Source organism: Pseudochaenichthys georgianus, chromosome 17, assembly GCF_902827115.2.
Source record: "Pseudochaenichthys georgianus chromosome 17, fPseGeo1.2, whole genome shotgun sequence".
NCBI lineage: Eukaryota > Metazoa > Chordata > Actinopteri > Perciformes > Channichthyidae > Pseudochaenichthys > Pseudochaenichthys georgianus.
In genome coordinates, this window is record NC_047519.1 from 34813194 (window position 1) to 34832991 (window position 19798).

Here is a 19798-nt window from a genome sequence, read left to right on the forward strand (position 1 = left end):
ACCTGATTTGACATATAAAAGATTTTTTTCCTAAATTTGAAAAACTAAAGTTGAAATCTTGTTTTTAATGCCACGAGAGCAACAAAAACCCTTGGTAAAAACATCCTGAGTGAGGCTTTCATAATTCATGCATGAAAGGATTGTTGTTCATTTTTTATTTGATGGGTTCCAAAATAAAATTAAAAAAATGTATCCGATTGAATGTTTGAGCAACCATTCATTTATCAGCTACAAACAAATACATGTCGAATTCTAGTTCGGATGAAAAAGTTTCCAAACGTGAAAATCCATAACTAAATAACTCATATTTGCATTTTAGACACATGAAATAAAATACAAATAAACAGTTATGGGGATTACTTTATTAAAAATAATATAAATATAGTAGGTGTTGAGATTGGTCCAGTACTGATCTTATGGCCCTTAGCATACATCCATCTTCATCCGATTGTTGTCCAACATGTCATCATTCTGTGCATAGGAATAGGTTTCAGAGCGTAACACTGCACATCATAAACTACTGTTATGTAATTACAAGAACTACAGAATAATAACATCTACAACGTCAGTCAAGATAATCGATTGACTGCGGGGGCAAAATGCATTATTTTCCGCTTTACTTTTGTATAAATAGGCATCCAAAATGTGTAGAAGTGGAAGCAGCACTAACAACAACAAAAAAATGCTAATATTCTCATCATATCGTTAAATTAATCCTGTTTCAGTTGCAGAACAATACTCATCCAAACGTTGCCCTCATATAACTTTTCAAGCCCGCCACAACCTCGTGTAGCAACTTCAAACACATCCATTCATTTAATGTTTAATTCAAGAAGTAATAAAGTCATTTCATGTTTCCATAGAGTTCTTTATTATATACAGCTATGATTAATTGGCAGTTGTGTCGATATGTGGATACAATTGGCGAGATTTTTCTTCATTCATCAGTGATTTGAAAAGTGTTGGTTCGGGTAAGCAGCAGGAGACGATCACTCCTCCCAGGGGCTCATGTCGGTGTCGATGGCCACGCAGTTATAAGCAGCGTAACGCAGCTTCTCCTCGCAAACCTTTGCACTGCAGGCACAACAACAGCAGAGAAAAAGGATGGGATTGAAAAAAGGACCGTTCGTGTCAATACAAATACGTTTTCATTCATAAATTCTCAGACCAGTTCTGGTGATCCACTAAGTATAAGACGAAGAGTAAGAGAAAGCCTTTGAATGAACAAGTGAACATTTGAAGGAAACCCCCAAGAAGAAGACTTTAAGGGTTTTTTGTGCAACCAATTTTATTTTTAAGAAGAAATTAGCTCACAGCTGGTGTTTAACTTAAACTCCTGCTATAGCTCCACAAACAAGTGCACAGTAAACACAACTATACAGTAACAGGTTTTGCAGGAACAAACACATATCATCAGCGTACCTTGGGTAGTTGGGTAAATACAGAGTGCTGGAACAAGTGGACGAGCGTGGAAGTGCATCAGTTGTTTCCATGCTAAATGAGAAAACAGAGAAATTAATACCTCTATTGTAACGCTCTTAAAGATCCGTTTGTGAAATCTACAATTTCATTTTTAAGGATGCACTCACCCTTTATCTGGAAAGACGTAGATAGGCGCAGGAAGACGACTTCTACCGGTTACAAACCTCAGAAACCTGCTGCGATCCTCTGAAAACAGAAAGTCAGCGTTTCCATTTGTATGTTTTCAGCCTAACAAATGCATCCAAACACTTCAGGCGAGCTGATATCACAAGATGTTGAATACAGTACATATGCTCTGTAAAATATGGAAGAATGAACAGCAAGCTGACCATTGGTGAAGCTCGTCAGTGCATCCCATAAGTACTGCACTCTGACGTCACTCATTTCCAGGTCCTCATAGCGTGCTGGTGGGGAGAAAGGAACAAAATTAATGTATTATAATTACCGTACTTTTCGGACTATAAACCGCGACTTTTTCCCCCATTTTGTGTGTACAGCTAACGGCCACTAGGGAACCTCCTACATCTATGGATTTTACAGGTACAATTAACCACCTTTAACACTATGGGCTCTAGGACCGGTCCGCGCCCGCCATCTTTAAGGGCGGGCTCCAGCAGGAAAAGCTGGAGGCCGGAAAAGAGTGAGACAGGTAGCGCGCCAAAGTAAAAGTGGAACCGAGAGACAGAACGAGAGCAAGACAGACGGACAATTTAGCTGCTGCGGCTTATATGCAGGTGCGCTTTATAGTCCGAGAAGTACGGTAGTTATTTTTGCCAGTGTTTGTTCGAAGATGATCAACAATCGAGCGTCTTCAGCCGTTCTGATTTTTCTTTTCATAGATGATTGTATGCAGAGTTGGGTGTAACGCGTCACAAACGCGTTACTGTAATAATATTACTTTTTCGGTAACGGAGTAGTGTAACGCGTTACTTTTATAATTCAGTAATCACACTACAGTTACTAACATTGCCCCGACACGCGTTACTTCGTTACTTTCTAAAATCAGTCATAATCAAACCTCAACAAACACCTGCAAAGAACACATGCTAAGGTGAAGCTAACGCACATAGCTGTTGTTTATTTATATCACACACACGTAGTTCTTCATCTCTGTTTTCCGGTTGTTGCCTGTTTTGAATGACGAATACACACCGCCGCCTTCTGGTAACTCACGCATGCGCAGTTCGTACGTGCTCGGCTGAAGTCTTTTCGGTGTGCTCCAGTCTGGCTCCAGTGCAACACATGGCCAACACGCAGGAGAACACGCTGACGCAACAGCGTGAGCAGAGATAGACTGCGCAAAATATACAGATAGCAGGAGACAGAGAACAGCCACGGTCAGATAGCAGGAGACAGAGGACAGCCACGGTCAGATAGCAGGAGACAGAGGACAGCCACGGTCAGATAGCAGGAGACAGAGAACAGCCACGGTCAGATAGCAGGAGACAGAGGACAGCCACGGTCAGATAGCAGGAGACAGAGGACAGCCACGGTCAGATAGGAACACATTCAGGAGCTATCTGGATCAGTCTTATGCGATAATGGAAACTGAACTAAAGAGAACATTTGAAACTTTAGCAGTCTGCGTGATCTGCCTGCAGGGAGGGGCGGGCCGGCCCTGCGAGTAAAGTAACGAGTAAAGTAACGAATTACTTTATGTAGAGAGTAACGAAGTAGTGTAATATATTACTTTTTTTTAGTAACGACCCCATCTCTGATTGTACGTGGTCTGAATAAAAGCTTCTAAAAGAATAATTCTGATACATTGCTAGTTTTAATAACTTCCTCTTTGGATTGACCTGTGCTTGTTAACACCCCTTTTGACAGTTGGGATGTTACGATCACATGTTTTCCAATCTTAGAAATCACAATGTTCTTTTAACTCAATTACATTTTTAGACTGAATTTGCAGTAAACAACAATTATTCTTAAGATAAAAGGAGCTTGTTAGCATTCTGATGTTTAGCATGCATATAAGCATGCTAAGATCAGCTAGTTATCACTAAGCACAACTACAGCTGAGGCTGATGGGAATTTCACAAAAACAAAGTATTGGACGATGGCGCTAGATTAAAAGTGTATCAAGTTAGGACAATACTCGTCGATGGTTTCAAGCATGGCACTAAACGGACGGTGTCACTGAACACTCACTGAGTCGTTTCAGGGCTTCCACAGTGATCTCAGGGTCTCCACACACTTTCTTCTCCACTTCCTGCCAGGTGAGCATGTCCAGCACGGCCTGAGGAACGACCTTCAGCAGCCCTGCCTGCAAGGCTGCGATCTGAAACACACACACCATCAGGCACACGCACTTCAGGGATTTAGCTCACTTTGGAACAACTCGCAGTGTGAAGAAAGGCAGTCCCACCTGCTGCCTGCTCTCCTCCAGCCGAGCTTTCTGCACCAGGCGGACAAACTCGCTGCGTTCCTCGTAACCAACGGCAACATTACTGCCGCCGGGGATGAGCTCCACCATCTGGCTGTCGCTCAGCAGCGTGGTGTAAACCAGCTCCTCCCCAAACCTGAACTCATACGTCTCCTGGTCCATGTTCTCCATGGCATCCAGCAGGTTCACCTAGACACAAACCCACAAGTAACCTGAGACGGTTTCTAGAAAAGTCCGGATTAGTGGCTCCATGAGACACTTATGGCGCATTTCCATTGCAGGGCCTCGCTCGGCTTAGTACGGTATAGTTAGGCCTTGTTAGGACTGGCTCACTTTATGCTATGTTTCCATTACAGTTTAGAAGCTGGGGCAGTAACTATAGTAACGCAGTGTAGGCGGAGCCGTGACGTCACCTTCAATAGAGTGGCGAAGTCACGCCCATCTACTTCCGCCCCATGGGACCTTCATTCGGAAAGATAATGTATTGAAGTCAATGGAGAGAGAAAACCTATCTTTCGATCCCGTTTGAATTGTGCCATGAATTACACACATGATGTTTGTCAATTTAAAAAAATCATTTCCATGTCAAAAAAGTCACACTTTGTCGTAAAACTGTTGAAATATAAGAGTATGCAAAATACGCAACTAGAAAGACTATAAATCCCAGAGTCGCGTAAGTGATGTCATAAACGTTACTTCACATTACACTCGTGTTCCTCACCGAAACCTTGTAAAGCCGGTCCCGCATGCTGGCTCTTACGGAACCGACTAACTCCCCTTGTGTGTGTACAGTTCTCAACATGCCCAGACTTGCAGTGATTTTCACCTCTTTTAATACTTTTCACTTCATTCTGAAAGAAAGAGGTGAAATGTGGCAACGTGACGGCCATCTTGGTGTTGGTGACGTATGCAAGACCAGAGATGTAGTTCATTGAGCGGTTCACACAAACAAATGTGTAACTTCACAGTTTTACTTTTATTTTTTTGACTTGCAAAATTATCTTTTAAATTGACAAACATCATATGTGTAATTCGTGGCACAATTCAAACGGGATCGAAAGATAATCTTTCTTTCTCCATTGACTTCAATACATGACTTTTCCAAAATAAGGTCCCATGGAGGTCCGCTGGAAAGGGAGGGACTTCGCCTCTCTATGAGAACCACGGAAAAACAACATCAGCCGTTAGCTGCATTAATTCATGGTTTTTACTAACCGGTATCAGTATGTTGTTACTTCGGCATCATTTTGAAACGTGTATTACAATTAAATCACGGTCAAATATGTTCATCTTGTTGTAGTTGTAGCCCCCTTGCCAGCGATTCTCTCTCTAGTTTAGCATGCTCAGCCCGACTCAGCCTGGTTGTTGGCCCGCTAAGAACCTTCAAAGTCTCAGTCTGCAGAGCCTACGTTTGACATTCAATGTTATCAAGTGAAATCATTTTAAAGTCCTCACCAGCACAGAGTCTACAGCGGGGAAGTCTTTGTTCCAGCTGACTGCCTCTCCGGTCAGCTGCTTCCACACGAGCCCGGGCAGCGCCAACACCTGGGAAGGAAATCCACTCTGAGCATACATTGATTCTTACATTATTGACATACAGTTTAAAGAGAGTAAACTGCACTCACCAGGAAGTCTTTTCCTCTGAGGGCCGCTCCCATCAGCTGGCCAATCCACTCGTACTTGTTGAACTCTCTACAGGACGGGTTGGGGACGTAGTAATCTCTGGCCTCTAAGGAGCCCTGAGGAGCAGCAGGTGAAGAAAAACAAGTGTCGATTTATTTGTATTCAGTATTAGTTAGGGGTGGGGGAAATAATCCATGCAGCACAGTATCGCGATACTTTGCGTGGCGATATTGTATCGATACACGGACGCAGAGTATCGATATTTTATTATATAAACTATTCATATTGCAAATCCAAATTAAAGTTTTTGGTAACAATTGCTTTTTCAATCCACTAGATGGTGCTGAGCTTTTTCTTGTGTGGTCATAGCCATGGGCAGGAAGTTAGTCAAAACAAAGATGGAGTCTTTGATCGAAATATATCGAAATATATCGTATCGCAATATTTAGCATATCGTAGAATCGCAATACTGTTGTATCGTGGCTTAAGTATCGCGATATTATCGTATTGTGGGGAGCCTGGTGATTCCCACCCCTAGTATGAGTCCTGTACCAGTTATACTTTGGTAACATTTGTATTTTCTGTAGCTGGTGAGGGTGAGGTGTTACCTGGTTGGAGGTGCGGCTGAAGAAGGGCAGCGGCATGGCGCACTCGGCTGAGCTGGGACAGAGTTCCTCCGACATGTCAGCCAGGCTGTCCCGAAACCCTCCTCCCTGATCGATGATCCCCTCGGCGATGAACTTACACTCCCACCACTGGTCGTACCGCGCCGGCCATCTGGCAAACACGGAGGAGAGAGACGTTGGATTCAGATCTCAATGGTTTTGTCATTCAGTCAAATTCAGGTAAAAACCAAGATTGCAAGCTTAGAAGTACACACCTGTAATCCAAAGTCTTCTCAAATTTGTCAGATGGCTTGAGGCCTTCATACACCTGCAAGGAGAACAATGGAAATCATAAAGCAACAGTAACAGCTCCCATAATGCATCAGAGACAGACAAACTGAATAATATTTCCTCAAAACATAATCCCCCCAAAAAACGTTTGATGGTAAAGTATTAGCACACACACATACCAACACTTAAATCACTCATCATGCAGAAAAGCCCATTTTAGAACAATTCATTGGATTATAACTATTGACCGGTTCATTTAGGTCTCGCTTTAATGTTGAAGCAACTAAAAGTAGGGCTTATTAATTACTGGAAGTATAAACTAACACCAAATAGAAATAGTAAAGTACTTTAAGAAGTCAAGGCAAGTTTATTTCTATAGCAACTTTCAACACAAGGCAATTCAAAGTGCTTTACAAAAATGAAATATATTAAGAGCATTAAGAGAAACATATTATAAATAACATTTAAAAGTGTTTAAGTGCTTAGTTCCTTTCCATATAGTGTGAGTACCTGATTGAGCACAGCGTTCTTGCAGCTGGGGTCCAGAGAGGGGTTGTCTCGGTGCTCCATGGCCAGCCGGCGGTTGATGTAGAGTCGGGGCATGAAGTTGGGCTTGCTGGTCTCCGAGTCCTTCAGGCACTGAGTGATGAGCGCCGAGCGCCGCTTGGACAGCAGCAGGAACTGCTTTATGCTCTACAGGAGCGCAGGAGAAAGACATTTCAGAGTCATTTCATTAAATAGAGGTGCACTGAGAAATAGGGAAATTATCGGAATGAACAAATAACAGTTTTACAAGCTAGTGGTTGTGGAGAGATATTTAATATTAGTGTCTAACATCGACTAAAATATTTATAGAACTTGTAGATATTGTCAAAACAGCATGGTAGCACAAACTATAACATCTGTTATGCACTGTTTAACACTACTGGTACGGCCTTTTTCAAACCAATGTTCCTATGAATACCATTTATTTAATAAGGAGATTGACCTATTATAATGATTAATATAATAATAACAAAACAAAGATTCAAATATACATTTAATAGACAATAGATGTTAACCTGTTGGTCACAGGGGCACTGAAGGAGACATGTTGCTTATCGTATACAGCCTACTGTATATGGAGAGAATAATGATAAGTGCTAATAAGAAGCGCATGAGGATATTCAATAACACATTTATTACTTATAACCAAACTCTTTCAAAATGCTGTTTCACTGCAATTTAACAAAGTAGAGCAGATACTTTGGGCTTAATTATTATTCAGAGTTTGTCTTGCACATTAAAAGCTTCACAAAGACTCACTTTGATCTGGTTGAAGGTTCCCAGACTGTAATCCCAGGCGGGAACCAGGTGTGGGAGCACGCTGTCCAGCAGACAGATGAACCTGAGAGAGAGGACACAACTAAACAGTCAACAACAACAACAACAACATTGAGAAATGCTTCATGCTTAGAAATCGAAGGACCTGTCAAAGCATTGCATCGGACTTTTCATTTCTAACATTTAAACCACTTTGGGGTAAAAGTATTGCACCCATTTTATCAGATTTTTACAAAAAACAGCTCATGTTGGGGATCAAGGCAAGGCAATTTATTTGTATAGCACAATTCATACAGTAATGCAATTCAAAGTGCTTTACAGGATCAAACAGAGAAAACACAATACATTGAGAAGAAATACAAAACACACAAAATAATTAATTAAAAGAAAGAAAACCATGTTTCACATTTCGAAAATTAGAACATTTAAATTTGAAAAGCCATATTAAAAAGAAATGTTTTTAGACCTGATTTAAATGTTTCTAAAGTGCTAGCCATTCTCAGATGTTCTGGGAGTTTGTTCCATGCATTAGGAGCGTAGATGCAGAAGGCTGCAGAAGGCTGCTTTCCCACGCTTTGATCTCACAAATGAAGACCTAAGGGGTCTGCTGGGTTCGTACCACTGAAGGAGGTCCTTGATATATTTGGGTCCTAGCCCGTTTAGTGCTGTATATGTGTGCATTAACATCTTAAAGTCAATTCTCTCACTAACTGGACAGTGATCTCAGCACTGGAGTGATGTGATCTGTTTTCTTTGTCCGGGTTAAGATTCTGGCAGCAGTATTTTGAATTAGTTGGAGTTTACGGAGTGATTTCTTTGTGAGGCCTGTGAAGATGCTGTTGCAGTAGTCAAGCTTGCTAAAAACAAATGCATGGACAAGTTTTTCAAGGTCTTGCTTCGACATAAGGTCTTTATATTTTTAAGATGGTAGTAGGCTGATCTGTTGATTGCCCTGATGTGGCTGTTAAAATTGAGGTCAGAATCTAAAATTATACCTAAGTGTCTTGCTTGACTTTTCGGTTCGAGTAATAGTGATTCCAGGTGTGCAGAGACTTTAATTATTTCTTCTTTGGTTCCAAAAACAATTACTTCGTTTTTTTTTGTGTTGGGCTGTAAGAAATTACGGCACATCCAGTCATGTATTTGTTTTAGACATGTGATCAATAAATCAGTAGGACCGTATTCATCTATGGAAAGTGATATGTAGATTTGGGTGTCATCCGCGTAATTATGAGAGGAAATGTTGTTATTTCTAATTATTTGAGCAAGTGGCAGCATGTACAAATTGAATAGAAGGGGCCCGAGGATCGACCCCTGGGGAACACCACATGTCATTTTGGTTCTGTCCGATGTACAGCTACCAATTGAAACAAAATACTCTCGGTTTTCAACATAGGATGTAAACCATTTTAGGACAGTGCCAGACAGACCCACCCATTTCTCTAGTCTTTCTATTAAAATGTTGTGATCTACGGTGTCAAACGCCGCACTGAGGTCTAATAGAACTAAAACTGTCGATTTCCCACAATCGGTATTACAAAGAATGTTATTTAAAATCTTTAATAAAACCGTCTCTGTGCTATGACGAGACCTAAAACCAGATTGGAAAGTGACTAAAATGTTATTGGAGGTCAAAAAACTGTTAAGTTGAAGGTAGACAACCTTTTCAATTATTTTGCTTAAAAATTGGCCTGTAATTACCGATTGTCAGTGTATCAAGGTGTTCTTTTTTAGCAGTGGCTTAATAACTGCAGTTTTAAAGCCCTTAGGGAAGTCACCTGAATGGAGCGGCATGTTCACAATCTGCAGTACATCTGAGGCAATATAGCAATAGACATTTTTAAAGAAGTTTGTCGGAAGACTATCAAGACTACATGTAGTTGTTTTTAGATGGAATATAACGTCTTCAAGTGTTTTATGGCTGACTGGAACAAATTCTGACATGTTTGCTTCGTTAATTGCGCGAAAAGTAAGGGGGACGTCTGAACAGCGTGCTGCATGTTAGCTGCTAGCATGCGAACATGAAGAGTACCTCTGTATGACGAGTGCTCTGCGGTACAGGACGTCGGGCGTGTTGCCCTGCAGGCGGGGGTAGCGCACCAGGTTGGAGGACTGGAAAACATCTGCGTTCAGACCCAGGTCTCTCTCACAGGACGACTTAATCTTCAAGCCTCGGATCCGGACGTCTATGCCCTCATCTGCAGGATCAGAAACTTTATTTAAGGTTCACAAAAACACTTTAGAATCTTTTGATGTCTTCAAAACCTGGAAAAAAAGACACAAATACATAATAACAGGGTCTACTGATCGATTTCATACAGATATGGGACTTAACCAGGCCTGGCCATAATAGTATATATAGACATTTAATTGGATTTATTAACTTACCTGTATTTATTTAATCGAAAATCAGATGATTGATTTTCACTTGTTCCCTCTAACCCAGCGGTTTCCAACCTGTTGGCCAAGGCATTGCAAGTGGGCCGCCAAATCATTTGCAAAACATAATGAAAATGTTTCCAAACAAAATCATAATTAAGATTTTATTTCCTTCCTTTCTATTTCTCGATCCTCCTTAGCAACGGTCATTACAGTCCTTGACAACAGTCGGTACTACTGGATTTACAACGTGTCACATGTTCTGAATTGACCAATCAGAACTTTATTTAGCCTCAGTATTGTTTATGGTTGAATGTGGGCCACGAACATTTTCTAGATTCTTAAGTGAGTTGAAAAAAGGTTGGGAACCGCTGCTTTAATCCAAGCTTTATTGAATTATTGTTCATTTGACTTTGCAGAGAAGCCTGTTCAAAAGCCTTACCTCTACATTCCTCAATCCGAACCTCAATCACAGGCAGGTGAGCCGTCATATCCTCCAGCACACACACCTCTCCAATCAGGTTGCTGGAGGAAAATATTCATAAATTATTATTATGAACGTTTTTTGGGAAATATGTTGACAAATATATTGTTGAGGAGGCTCACTCGTCTATGGTGACGTCACTGAGCTTCTTCAGGTTGTCTCCCTCTCCTCCGTACACTGTGACTCTTTTGGGCATGTAGTTATCATCTGTGGAGTCCACCGTCAATATCAGCTTACTGGAAAAGCACATGATGTACAATAAAGGCATGTCCACCAGAAGAATTCATTTGAGATACGTCATAGATGAATGACCAGCAATTTCATCCTGTAAATCCTAAAAATACAATGTGAAACATGTAACATTAAAAAGTTCAGAGATTAGATCACAACGTGTAAAATGTCAAGTCATTACAACTGGCATTAAAGGTCTCCTATTATACTGTTTCTCATCAATATATCACAGCTCTCAGATATCTACAAACATGTCTCTGAAGTGTTTGGCTCCAAACACCAAACAGATCACTGCAGCATTACCCATAATCCCCTCTGTTTCAGCCCTGTTTCCAAAGTGCTGATTCTCTGTCTGTTACTTCAGATGAAAACAAGGAGCCCCTCCCCACGCCCCTCTGAGAGACATTTGGTTACAAAGAACACAATGGAGCTCTAGGAGGAGATTCAGGTGATAAGGTGGGGGTTGCTGATTGGCTAATAGTTACTCAAGCCACATTTTTTTTATGACATCATAAAGTGGCCAAAATCTGATCAGCTCATTTTCAGACAGGTTTTTATAGAAATGGATCAGGACAAAAAGAGAGAGAATCTTTTTTCCTGAAACGTTCAGAGTCTCTTTCCACATAGGGGACACATGTTGATGTAGAAGAGACATGAAGAAGAGGGGACACATGTTGATGTAGAAGAGACATGAAGAAGAGGGGACACGTGTTGATGTAGAAGAGACGTGAAGAAGAGGGGACACATGGTGATGTAGAAGAGACGTGAAGAAGAGGGGACACATGTTGATGTAGAAGAGACATGAAGAAGAGGGGACACATGGTGATGTAGAAGAGACATGAAGAAGAGGGGACACATGTTGATGTAGAAGAGACATGAAGAAGAGGGGACACATGGTGATGTAGAAGAGACATGAAGAAGAGGGGACACGTGCTGATGTAGAAGAGACGTGAAGAAGAGGGGACACATGTTGATGTAGAAGAGACATGAAGAAGAGGGGACACATGTTGATGTAGAAGAGACATGAAGAAGAGGGGACACGTGCTGATGTAGAAGAGACGTGAAGAAGAGGGGACACGTGTTGATGTAGAAGAGACATGGAGAAGAGGGGACACATGCTGATGTAGAAGAGACATGAGGAAGAGGGGACACATGTTGATGTAGAAGAGACGTGAAGAAGAGGGGACACATGTTGATGTAGAAGAGACATGGAGAAGAGGGGACACGTGTTGATGTAGAAGAGACATGGAGAAGAGGGGACACATGTTGATGTAGAAGAGGGGACACATGTTGATGTAGAAGAGACATGAAGAAGAGGGGACACATGTTGATGTAGAAGAGACGTGAAGAAGAGGGGACACATGCTGATGTAGAAGAGACATGAGGAAGAGGGGACACATGTTGATGTAGAAGAGACATGAAGAAGAGGGGACACATGTTGATGTAGAAGAGACATGGAGAAGAGGGGACACGTGTTGATGTAGAAGAGACATGAAGAAGAGGGGACACATGTTGATGTAGAAGAGACATGAAGAAGAGGGGACACATGTTGATGTAGAAGAGACATGAAGAAGAGGGGACACATGTTGATGTAGAAGAGACATGAAGAAGAGGGGACACATGTTGATGTAGAAGAGACATGAAGAAGAGGTGACACATGGTGATGTAGAAGAGACATGAAGAAGAGGGGACACATGTTGATGTAGAAGAGACATGAAGAAGAGGGGACACATGTTGATGTAGAAGAGACATGAAGAAGAGGGGACACATGGTGATGTAGAAGAGACGTGAAGAAGAGGGGACACATGGTGATGTAGAAGAGACATGAAGAAGAGGGGACACATGGTGATGTAGAAGAGACGTGAAGAAGAGGGGACACATGGTGATGTAGAAGAGACGTGAAGAAGAGGATTTTGCACAATAGGTGACCTTTAAGAACTAGAGTGTGTTTTAAAGGCGTCTAAAGCGGCTTATTGGTATTCAGGAAGGAAGCAGGGACACAATGTAAGACGCAGCTGAAGACCAGCAGCTCCCTCACTTCACCACGGTGCCTCTCCTCATGTGCAGGCGGATCCAGTGCTGGCCCTGCATGCCGTCGCTCTCCCAGAACGTCTCAGGGTCGCCGTCCGTCAGGTAGCTCGCCCCGCCGCTGGGATCCTCCTGTCAGCAAATAACAAGATACATCTATGAGAAGATACCTTCACCGGCTGACTCTTAATTACATCTTTTTAACAGGGACTCAATTAAAGGTGGGGTAGGTAAGTTTGAGAAACCGGCTCGAGATCGCTAGAATTTGAAAATACACAACCGGAGAAAATCTGCCACTTCCTTTTAGAGCCCCTCCTCCAACACACGTGACCAATGAGGGCACGAGATAAGTTTGTGCCCCGATGGAAGGCTGACCAATCCGTTTAGCCGGGCCGGCTAAACGGATTGGTCAGCCTTGGTTGTACTTTTTACAGTATTATGGCTTCTACAGATGAATTTTTTTTATGGATTTGTTGTCAAAGCACTTCAGATATTCATTGCTATCGGGATGTTAAGAGCATTCCATGGAATATAACAAAAAGTGTATCTCGAGCCGGTTTCTGAAACTTACCTACCCCACCTTTAAAAGTAGTATATTATGAATAATGTCTGACAAAAATGCGTCATCATCGAGGTGAAAAGCAGACAGAAACAACCGACGACCAGACCATTTTTCATATGCACTTCATATGAAATTCACGACATACATCTCAAGAACCTACACACTTTTGTTCATTTAATACACACCACCAAACTCTCACCGAACATGAAGAAACATCGATGCTGGTGACGCACTGCTTCACGCTGCCCAGGTTCTCGTCCTCCTTCCCTATGTGGTCGTAGAAGTAGTGCACCAGGTCCTCGTCACACTCGTATGACCAGGTGGGAGGAACAAACCTTAGAGATTTGAAGTGGAAAATAAGCTTAATGTGAACATCTGTAGCTGGATAATCACAAACAGGGATTCTCCGATCTGACTCAAGTCTAGGGCTGCAAAGATTTGGAGAAAAAAAGAACTAACTGCGATAATTTTGCACTTGGGAAAGGATTCCGGGGTTGATTAATGTTTTCAGCATTAAGACATATTTTTAAACATGATTTCTTACGTGTGTAGAATCATATTTGTAGGTTAGGATATCAGCCCGACAATACTTAAAACATTTGAGCCTTTAACAAATATTGTGGTTCCTGCGATGTGAATATTGCAACAGTCCATTTGGATAACATTGATTACTCAACACAAACACGCTCACCTCAGCTTCTGGACGGCAGAATCATCACACTCGGCGATCTTGGGCTTGGAGCCGATGTGCAGCGCGTTCTCCACCCCCACCACCTGCTCCCAGCGGTTGCAGGGCTTGTGGTCGTATCCGAAGAGCTGCTGCTGTCGGCTGATGGTCTCCGGAGACTCCACCGGCACCAGCCTGTCCCCCCCCTCCGTGTGTTTGCACACCAGGATCCAGCCCTCCTCCAGCTCCTGGCCCGGACGGTGCTCCTCCAGCTGCTCCTGGAGGCAGACGGGGACAAGTTATGTCAACATGTGTTTTCAGACCACATAGGAAGTCATCCAAATGTAATTCAAGTATCTGAGTTTTATCTTTTGTAAAGGTCTGACTCTTTGTTTGCATTTGTAAAAGAAAAATTGTAGTTCTTCTTGTTAAAAAAAAAATATCCGAAACAGTCAAACCGCAACTCTCTCTGAATAAAGCCTTTGTTATTAACTTCACACCACATTCTAAAACTAAACCACTTCTTTTTTAAATATATGTACTTATGTTCCTTGTTCACATTGCAAATTCTTTTTTATAATATTGGCTCTTGTTTTCCCATTTTTATTTCTATTAATCTGTTTACGTATGAACTAAAGCAAATTCCTGGTACGTGAATCGAACTTGGGAATTAAAGGTCCCGCGTCACGGCCATTTCTACTGATCATAATTCCATTGTTGAGGTAAACTAGAATAGATTTACATTGTGCAATGTTCCAAACTCACATTGGTTTCTCACAGCATCTCTGTAAAGTGTGTGTGTTCACTCTCTGTCCTACACGGCTTGTTGGAGCGCCCCCTCCTCCTGCCCCTGTGAGCCCAGTGGCCGTCTGCGACACAGCGAGACACAGCAAAACCCAGCAACACACACACCCGCAGCCTGGCTGGGAGTTTGTGTGAACCACATGGGAAGTCATCCAAATGTAATGACAGTGTCCCGCTCCTCGCAGCAGCAGGCCTCGCAACGTCCCGCGAGTGTGTGTGTGTGTGAGGAAGTCCGCAGATTGGTCCAAACGTAACGGCTCCGCGGATTGGTCAATTTGGACCAATCTGCGGAGCCGTTACGTCACTATACCCAAGAAGTAAACAATGGAAAAAGAGAAATGTCCAACGAGGCGTTCTGGGGCAGCAGGACAGGTCTTTTCTGTGTTAGAGCTTTACTCGCTACAGGGTCTACTTTGAGGGTTTGTGACTGCAGACCGTTTACATGCATAGAAAGCTACATAACAACAAGGGGACGGGTGATAACCGGAAAAGCATGACATGGGACCTTTAATATGATTCTGATTCTGATAGACAACAAAATGATGCATTTACAAAGATGAAAATCCTGAATATTAGCACTAAAAGACACCCATCTGTTGAAAAGTACATTAATATAATGTAATAGTTAAAGTAAAGTAGATATGACAGCTCTTGAGGCAGAATTAGAATAGTTGAAGTAGATTACTGGTCGTTCACATAATGGTATGTCTACTTTCCTTTATAATCCTTTTCTATATATATTTGTTTTTGTACACATGTGCTTGCCTCTTTATTTAATAAGTCAGCCTACTAATAATACAACACTACAGTAACCTGCAAGGGGGGAAATAAACGTACCTTGCTGATTTTCACCCACAGACCCTGGCTGTTGCAGAACTCCTCCCCTGTGGTCCGGATGCAGGTCCCCTTCTTTGGCTCTATGTTGTACTTGCATAGCTTCTTGATGTTTGGAGTCTGGTGTGGGCTGTCGAACACGGGCACGAGCGTCTTCCCCACCGTGGAGCCTCCTCCTGAAGTTCCTCCTGTGGATGGTCCGGAGGAAGAGGAGGATGAATCCTTGCAGATCTTGTAGCAGACCTCTCTGGGAACAAAACACAGACACTGCGGCACCGCCTCGCTCCTCTTGAAGCACTCGATGCAACGGTTCAGGAAGCGGATCCTGCCCAGCAGCAGGTGAGGGTTGTCGCCCACAGACATGATGAGGATGAATATGACAGTCAGCAGCACAGTAGGGGGCCCACAGCTGACATTACACCACTTTCCTGATGCTTCTGTCAAAACAAAGCCAACAACACAGAACATTCTCGTTACACAGAGCATTCAGTGAACAGCAGCCACATCCTGTTATGCAATTAGATTGTTATCTCTCTTCCACAGGAGTATAACGGTTATATTATCCTCTGATTAGTGACCAAAGTCCGCAAACAGGGAGAAAGTCTCGGCTCCTTATAAGAGCTAACGTTAGCATGCTAGCTAGGTAAATGTATTCTGAGACGTTAACGACAGACGTTATCAACAACAACATGTTTATTTTAGAGTTAATGAGAGAGATTTAATGACATTAGGTGGAAGGTGGTATCTAAAATCAACATTGACGTACCCTTTCTGCCGATTAATATTTATAAGTGAAACTCGTCTGTCGTTCTAATCTGACTTCTTTGGATTTCTCAACGCGGAAGAAGCGCATCAGAGACTTTTGACCCTGTGCGTTTTCCGTCGTTTGTATTTCAAAATAAAAGTCTCACCGCGGATGGTGAATCATCATGGATGTATAAAGAGATTTAGGAGGCTTTGAAAAAGGGGGGAAATAAAACGGCTGCTGTTGGAGTGGACCGGAAAACAATTGCAGAGACACTAGGCTTGTTTGAGACACATTGCGGCTCGCCTCGAAAGTAGACGAGAGTAGCCGATCGCAGCCGGGGGAGGTCTCAAAAAGCTCGCCTGAAGTCGGACAGCTCGGAGACGGCTTCTTCATCTTCTTCTTCTTCTTCTCTCGGTTTTTTGGCGGATTGCAAACAACTTTAAGGTGCATACCGCCACCTCCGGAGTCGGCTTGACTCGGTTTGCATTTATAAAGAATGCACACATGTGTTTAATCGTTAATGTCAGATATGTACTAAGTAAATACATTTGTTCCTGCTCAAGATTAGATTCAACTTTATTGTTATTGCACATATTACAGGTACTGAGAGAACGAAATGCAGTTTAGCTTCTAACCAGGTGCAACAAGCAGTGAAGTGGAAAGTAATGTTCACAATCTACAGAATAACATATAGAATGAATTGAATGATGAATAAACAGTGGGGTATGAATACACTAGATATCAGCCTGTGAGCAGTATGCACAGTGTGTATTAATACACTAGATATCAGCCTGTGAGCCGTATGCACAGTGTGTATTAATACACTAGATATCAGCCTGTGAGCCGTATGCACAGTGTGTATTAATACACTAGATATCAGCCTGAGAGCAGTATGAACAGTGTGTATTAATACACTAGATATCAGCCTGAGAGCAGTATGAACAGTGTGTATTAATACACTAGATATCAGCCTGAGAGCAGTATGAACAGTGTGTATTAATACACTAGATATCAGCCTGAGAGCAGTATGAACAGTGTGTATGAATACACTAGATATCAGCCTGAGAGCAGTATGAACAGTGTGTATTAATACACTAGATATCAGCCTGTGAGCCGTATGCACAGTGTGTATTAATACACTAGATATCAGCCTGAGAGCAGTATGAACAGTGTGTATGAATACACTAGATATCAGCCTGAGAGCAGTATGAACAGTGTGTATTAATACACTAGATATCAGCCTGTGAGAAGTATGCACAGTGTGTATTAATACACTAGATATCAGCCTGAGAGCAGTATGAACAGTGTGTATTAATACACTAGATATCAGCCTGAGAGCAGTATGAACAGTGTGTATTAATACACTAGATATCAGCCTGAGAGCAGTATGAACAGTGTGTATTAATACACTAGATATCAGCCTGAGAGCAGTATGAACAGTGTGTATTAATACACTAGATATCAGCCTGAGAGCAGTATGAACAGTGTGTATTAATACACTAGATATCAGCCTGAGAGCAGTATGAACAGTGTGTATTAATACACTAGATATCAGCCTGAGAGCAGTATGAACAGTGTGTATTAATACACTAGATATCAGCCTGAGAGCAGTATGAACAGTGTGTATTAATACACTAGATATCAGCCTGAGAGCAGTATGAACAATGTGTATTAATACACTAGATATCAGCCTGTGAGAAGTATGCACAGTGTGTATTAATACACTAGATATCAGCCTGAGAGCAGTATGAACAGTGTGTATTAATACACTAGATATCAGCCTGAGAGCAGTATGAACAGTGTGTATGAATACACTAGATATCAGCCTGAGAGCAGTATGAACAGTGTGTATTAATACACTAGATATCAGCCTGTGAGCAGTATGAACAGTGTGTATTAATACACTAGATATCAGCCTGAGAGCAGTATGAACAGTGTGTATTAATACACTAGATATCAGCCTGTGAGCAGTATGAACAGTGTGTATTAATACACTAGATATCAGCCTGAGAGCAGTATGAACAGTGGGGGTATGAATATGCTAAGATATATAAAACGGTATGCAGTATAGTATAAAATATATAGATATTAATTTCATGATGATAAACATTGTGGAACAATGATGAAAAATGGGAATGGATGTGGCGACGTAAAACTGACACAAAACAACAACAAACTTTTGCCAGCCAATGGGAGAGCTTCATCAGCAGCACGTGGTAAAACCCACCAATGAGCGCTCAGCTCGAGATACCAGCGAGCCGTTTCCCATCAAGCATTTCACTTCCGCAGCTCGTGGAGAGCAACTGCGCCAACTCGCCTCGCCTCGCTCTCAAGGCTGCGGGCGTCTTTGTCCCGCGAGATTTCAAAGTCTCATGTGGGCGAGCCTCCAGAGCAAGTCGGACAAAATGACTAACCATCATGCAACGCACTAGCAAGACGTTGATCGCAACTGCGCAGGTCTGCGCAGGTCTTGCTTGTCTCAAACAAGCCTACTGCGAGAAGGGTCCAGCCGCAGCCGCAGCCAAACGGTGGAGGTTGAACCTGTAGGAAGTTGTACTTCCAAATTATGGTCAGAAGAGAGCACGCCCAACACGTGAAATGTAGTGTAGTTTTCCTTAAGGCCCTGACACACCAAGCAGTCACCAGAGGACTAGCCGACGCTGAAGTCGGCTGTTGCCTGGCCGTGTTCTCCTGCGTTTTGGCCATGTGTCGCACGGGAACACACCGCACCGACTTCAGTGCGTGAGTGGCAATAACTCTCGGCGGTAGTGTGTATTCGTCATTCAAAAGAGGCAACAACCGGAAGACAGAGAAGAAGAAGAGTATCTTTTCTCCGTAATATCATACAGAGCTGGCCTCTCCTGGATCAAGGTGATGAGCAGGTCTTCGTTTGCATCATTCCAGATCGCCATGATGAGATGAAAATGAATAGCAGTCTGTGTGTGCCTTCTTAAATCGTTTGTTTACGTCCCTCACTTCCGCTTCGCTTCTCATGCACTGATTCGCTAGCTGAACAGCCAATCAGAGTGATTATTTGGTCCGACTGCCAGACCCGATGCATGGCCGATTCAACATGTTGAATCGGCCATGCATCGGGTCTGGCAGTCCAAATAAGGCGTGTCACGGTCGACGGTGCGGGACACACCAACCTGACTACGGCGCCGCGAATGCCCGACAGCCTCTGACGGCCTCTGACTCCCAAAATCGGGTTGGTGTGTCAGGGCCGTCAGAGGCATTCGCGGCGCCGTAGTCAGGTTGGTGTGTCCCGCACCGTCGACCGTGACACGCCTTATTTGGACTGCCAGACCAAATAATCACTCTGATTGGCTGTTCAGCTAGCAAATCAGTGCA

The 19798-nt window shown here is 42.7% G+C and overlaps 1 protein-coding gene across 3 annotated transcripts; it reads right to left on the reverse strand.

The window, feature by feature from the left end:
• Window positions 1-847: 847 nt before the first annotated feature.
• hectd3 (HECT domain containing 3) lies at window positions 848-16841 on the reverse strand. Of its 3 annotated transcripts, none has more exons than XM_071206281.1 (20): window positions 16611-16841; window positions 15703-16136; window positions 14086-14339; window positions 13594-13729; window positions 12843-12964; window positions 10696-10809; window positions 10532-10614; window positions 9743-9923; window positions 7693-7774; window positions 6898-7080; window positions 6372-6424; window positions 6100-6268; window positions 5494-5607; window positions 5324-5413; window positions 3851-4057; window positions 3634-3763; window positions 1812-1886; window positions 1590-1668; window positions 1423-1494; window positions 848-1074 (listed from the first exon to the last, which is right to left on the reverse strand). In XM_071206281.1, exons 2-20 carry the CDS (start codon window positions 16060-16062, stop codon window positions 990-992), a joined length of 2589 nt encoding a protein of 862 aa, XP_071062382.1. In that variant the 5' UTR covers window positions 16063-16136; window positions 16611-16841; the 3' UTR covers window positions 848-989. The 3 variants fall into 3 exon arrangements, with proteins under 3 accessions (XP_071062382.1, XP_033960638.1, XP_033960637.1); XM_034104747.2 differs by lacking the exon at window positions 16611-16841 and adding an exon at window positions 16466-16570 and having other exon boundaries at window positions 9743-9908; XM_034104746.2 differs by lacking the exon at window positions 16611-16841 and adding an exon at window positions 16466-16570.
• Window positions 16842-19798: the final 2957 nt, after the last annotated feature.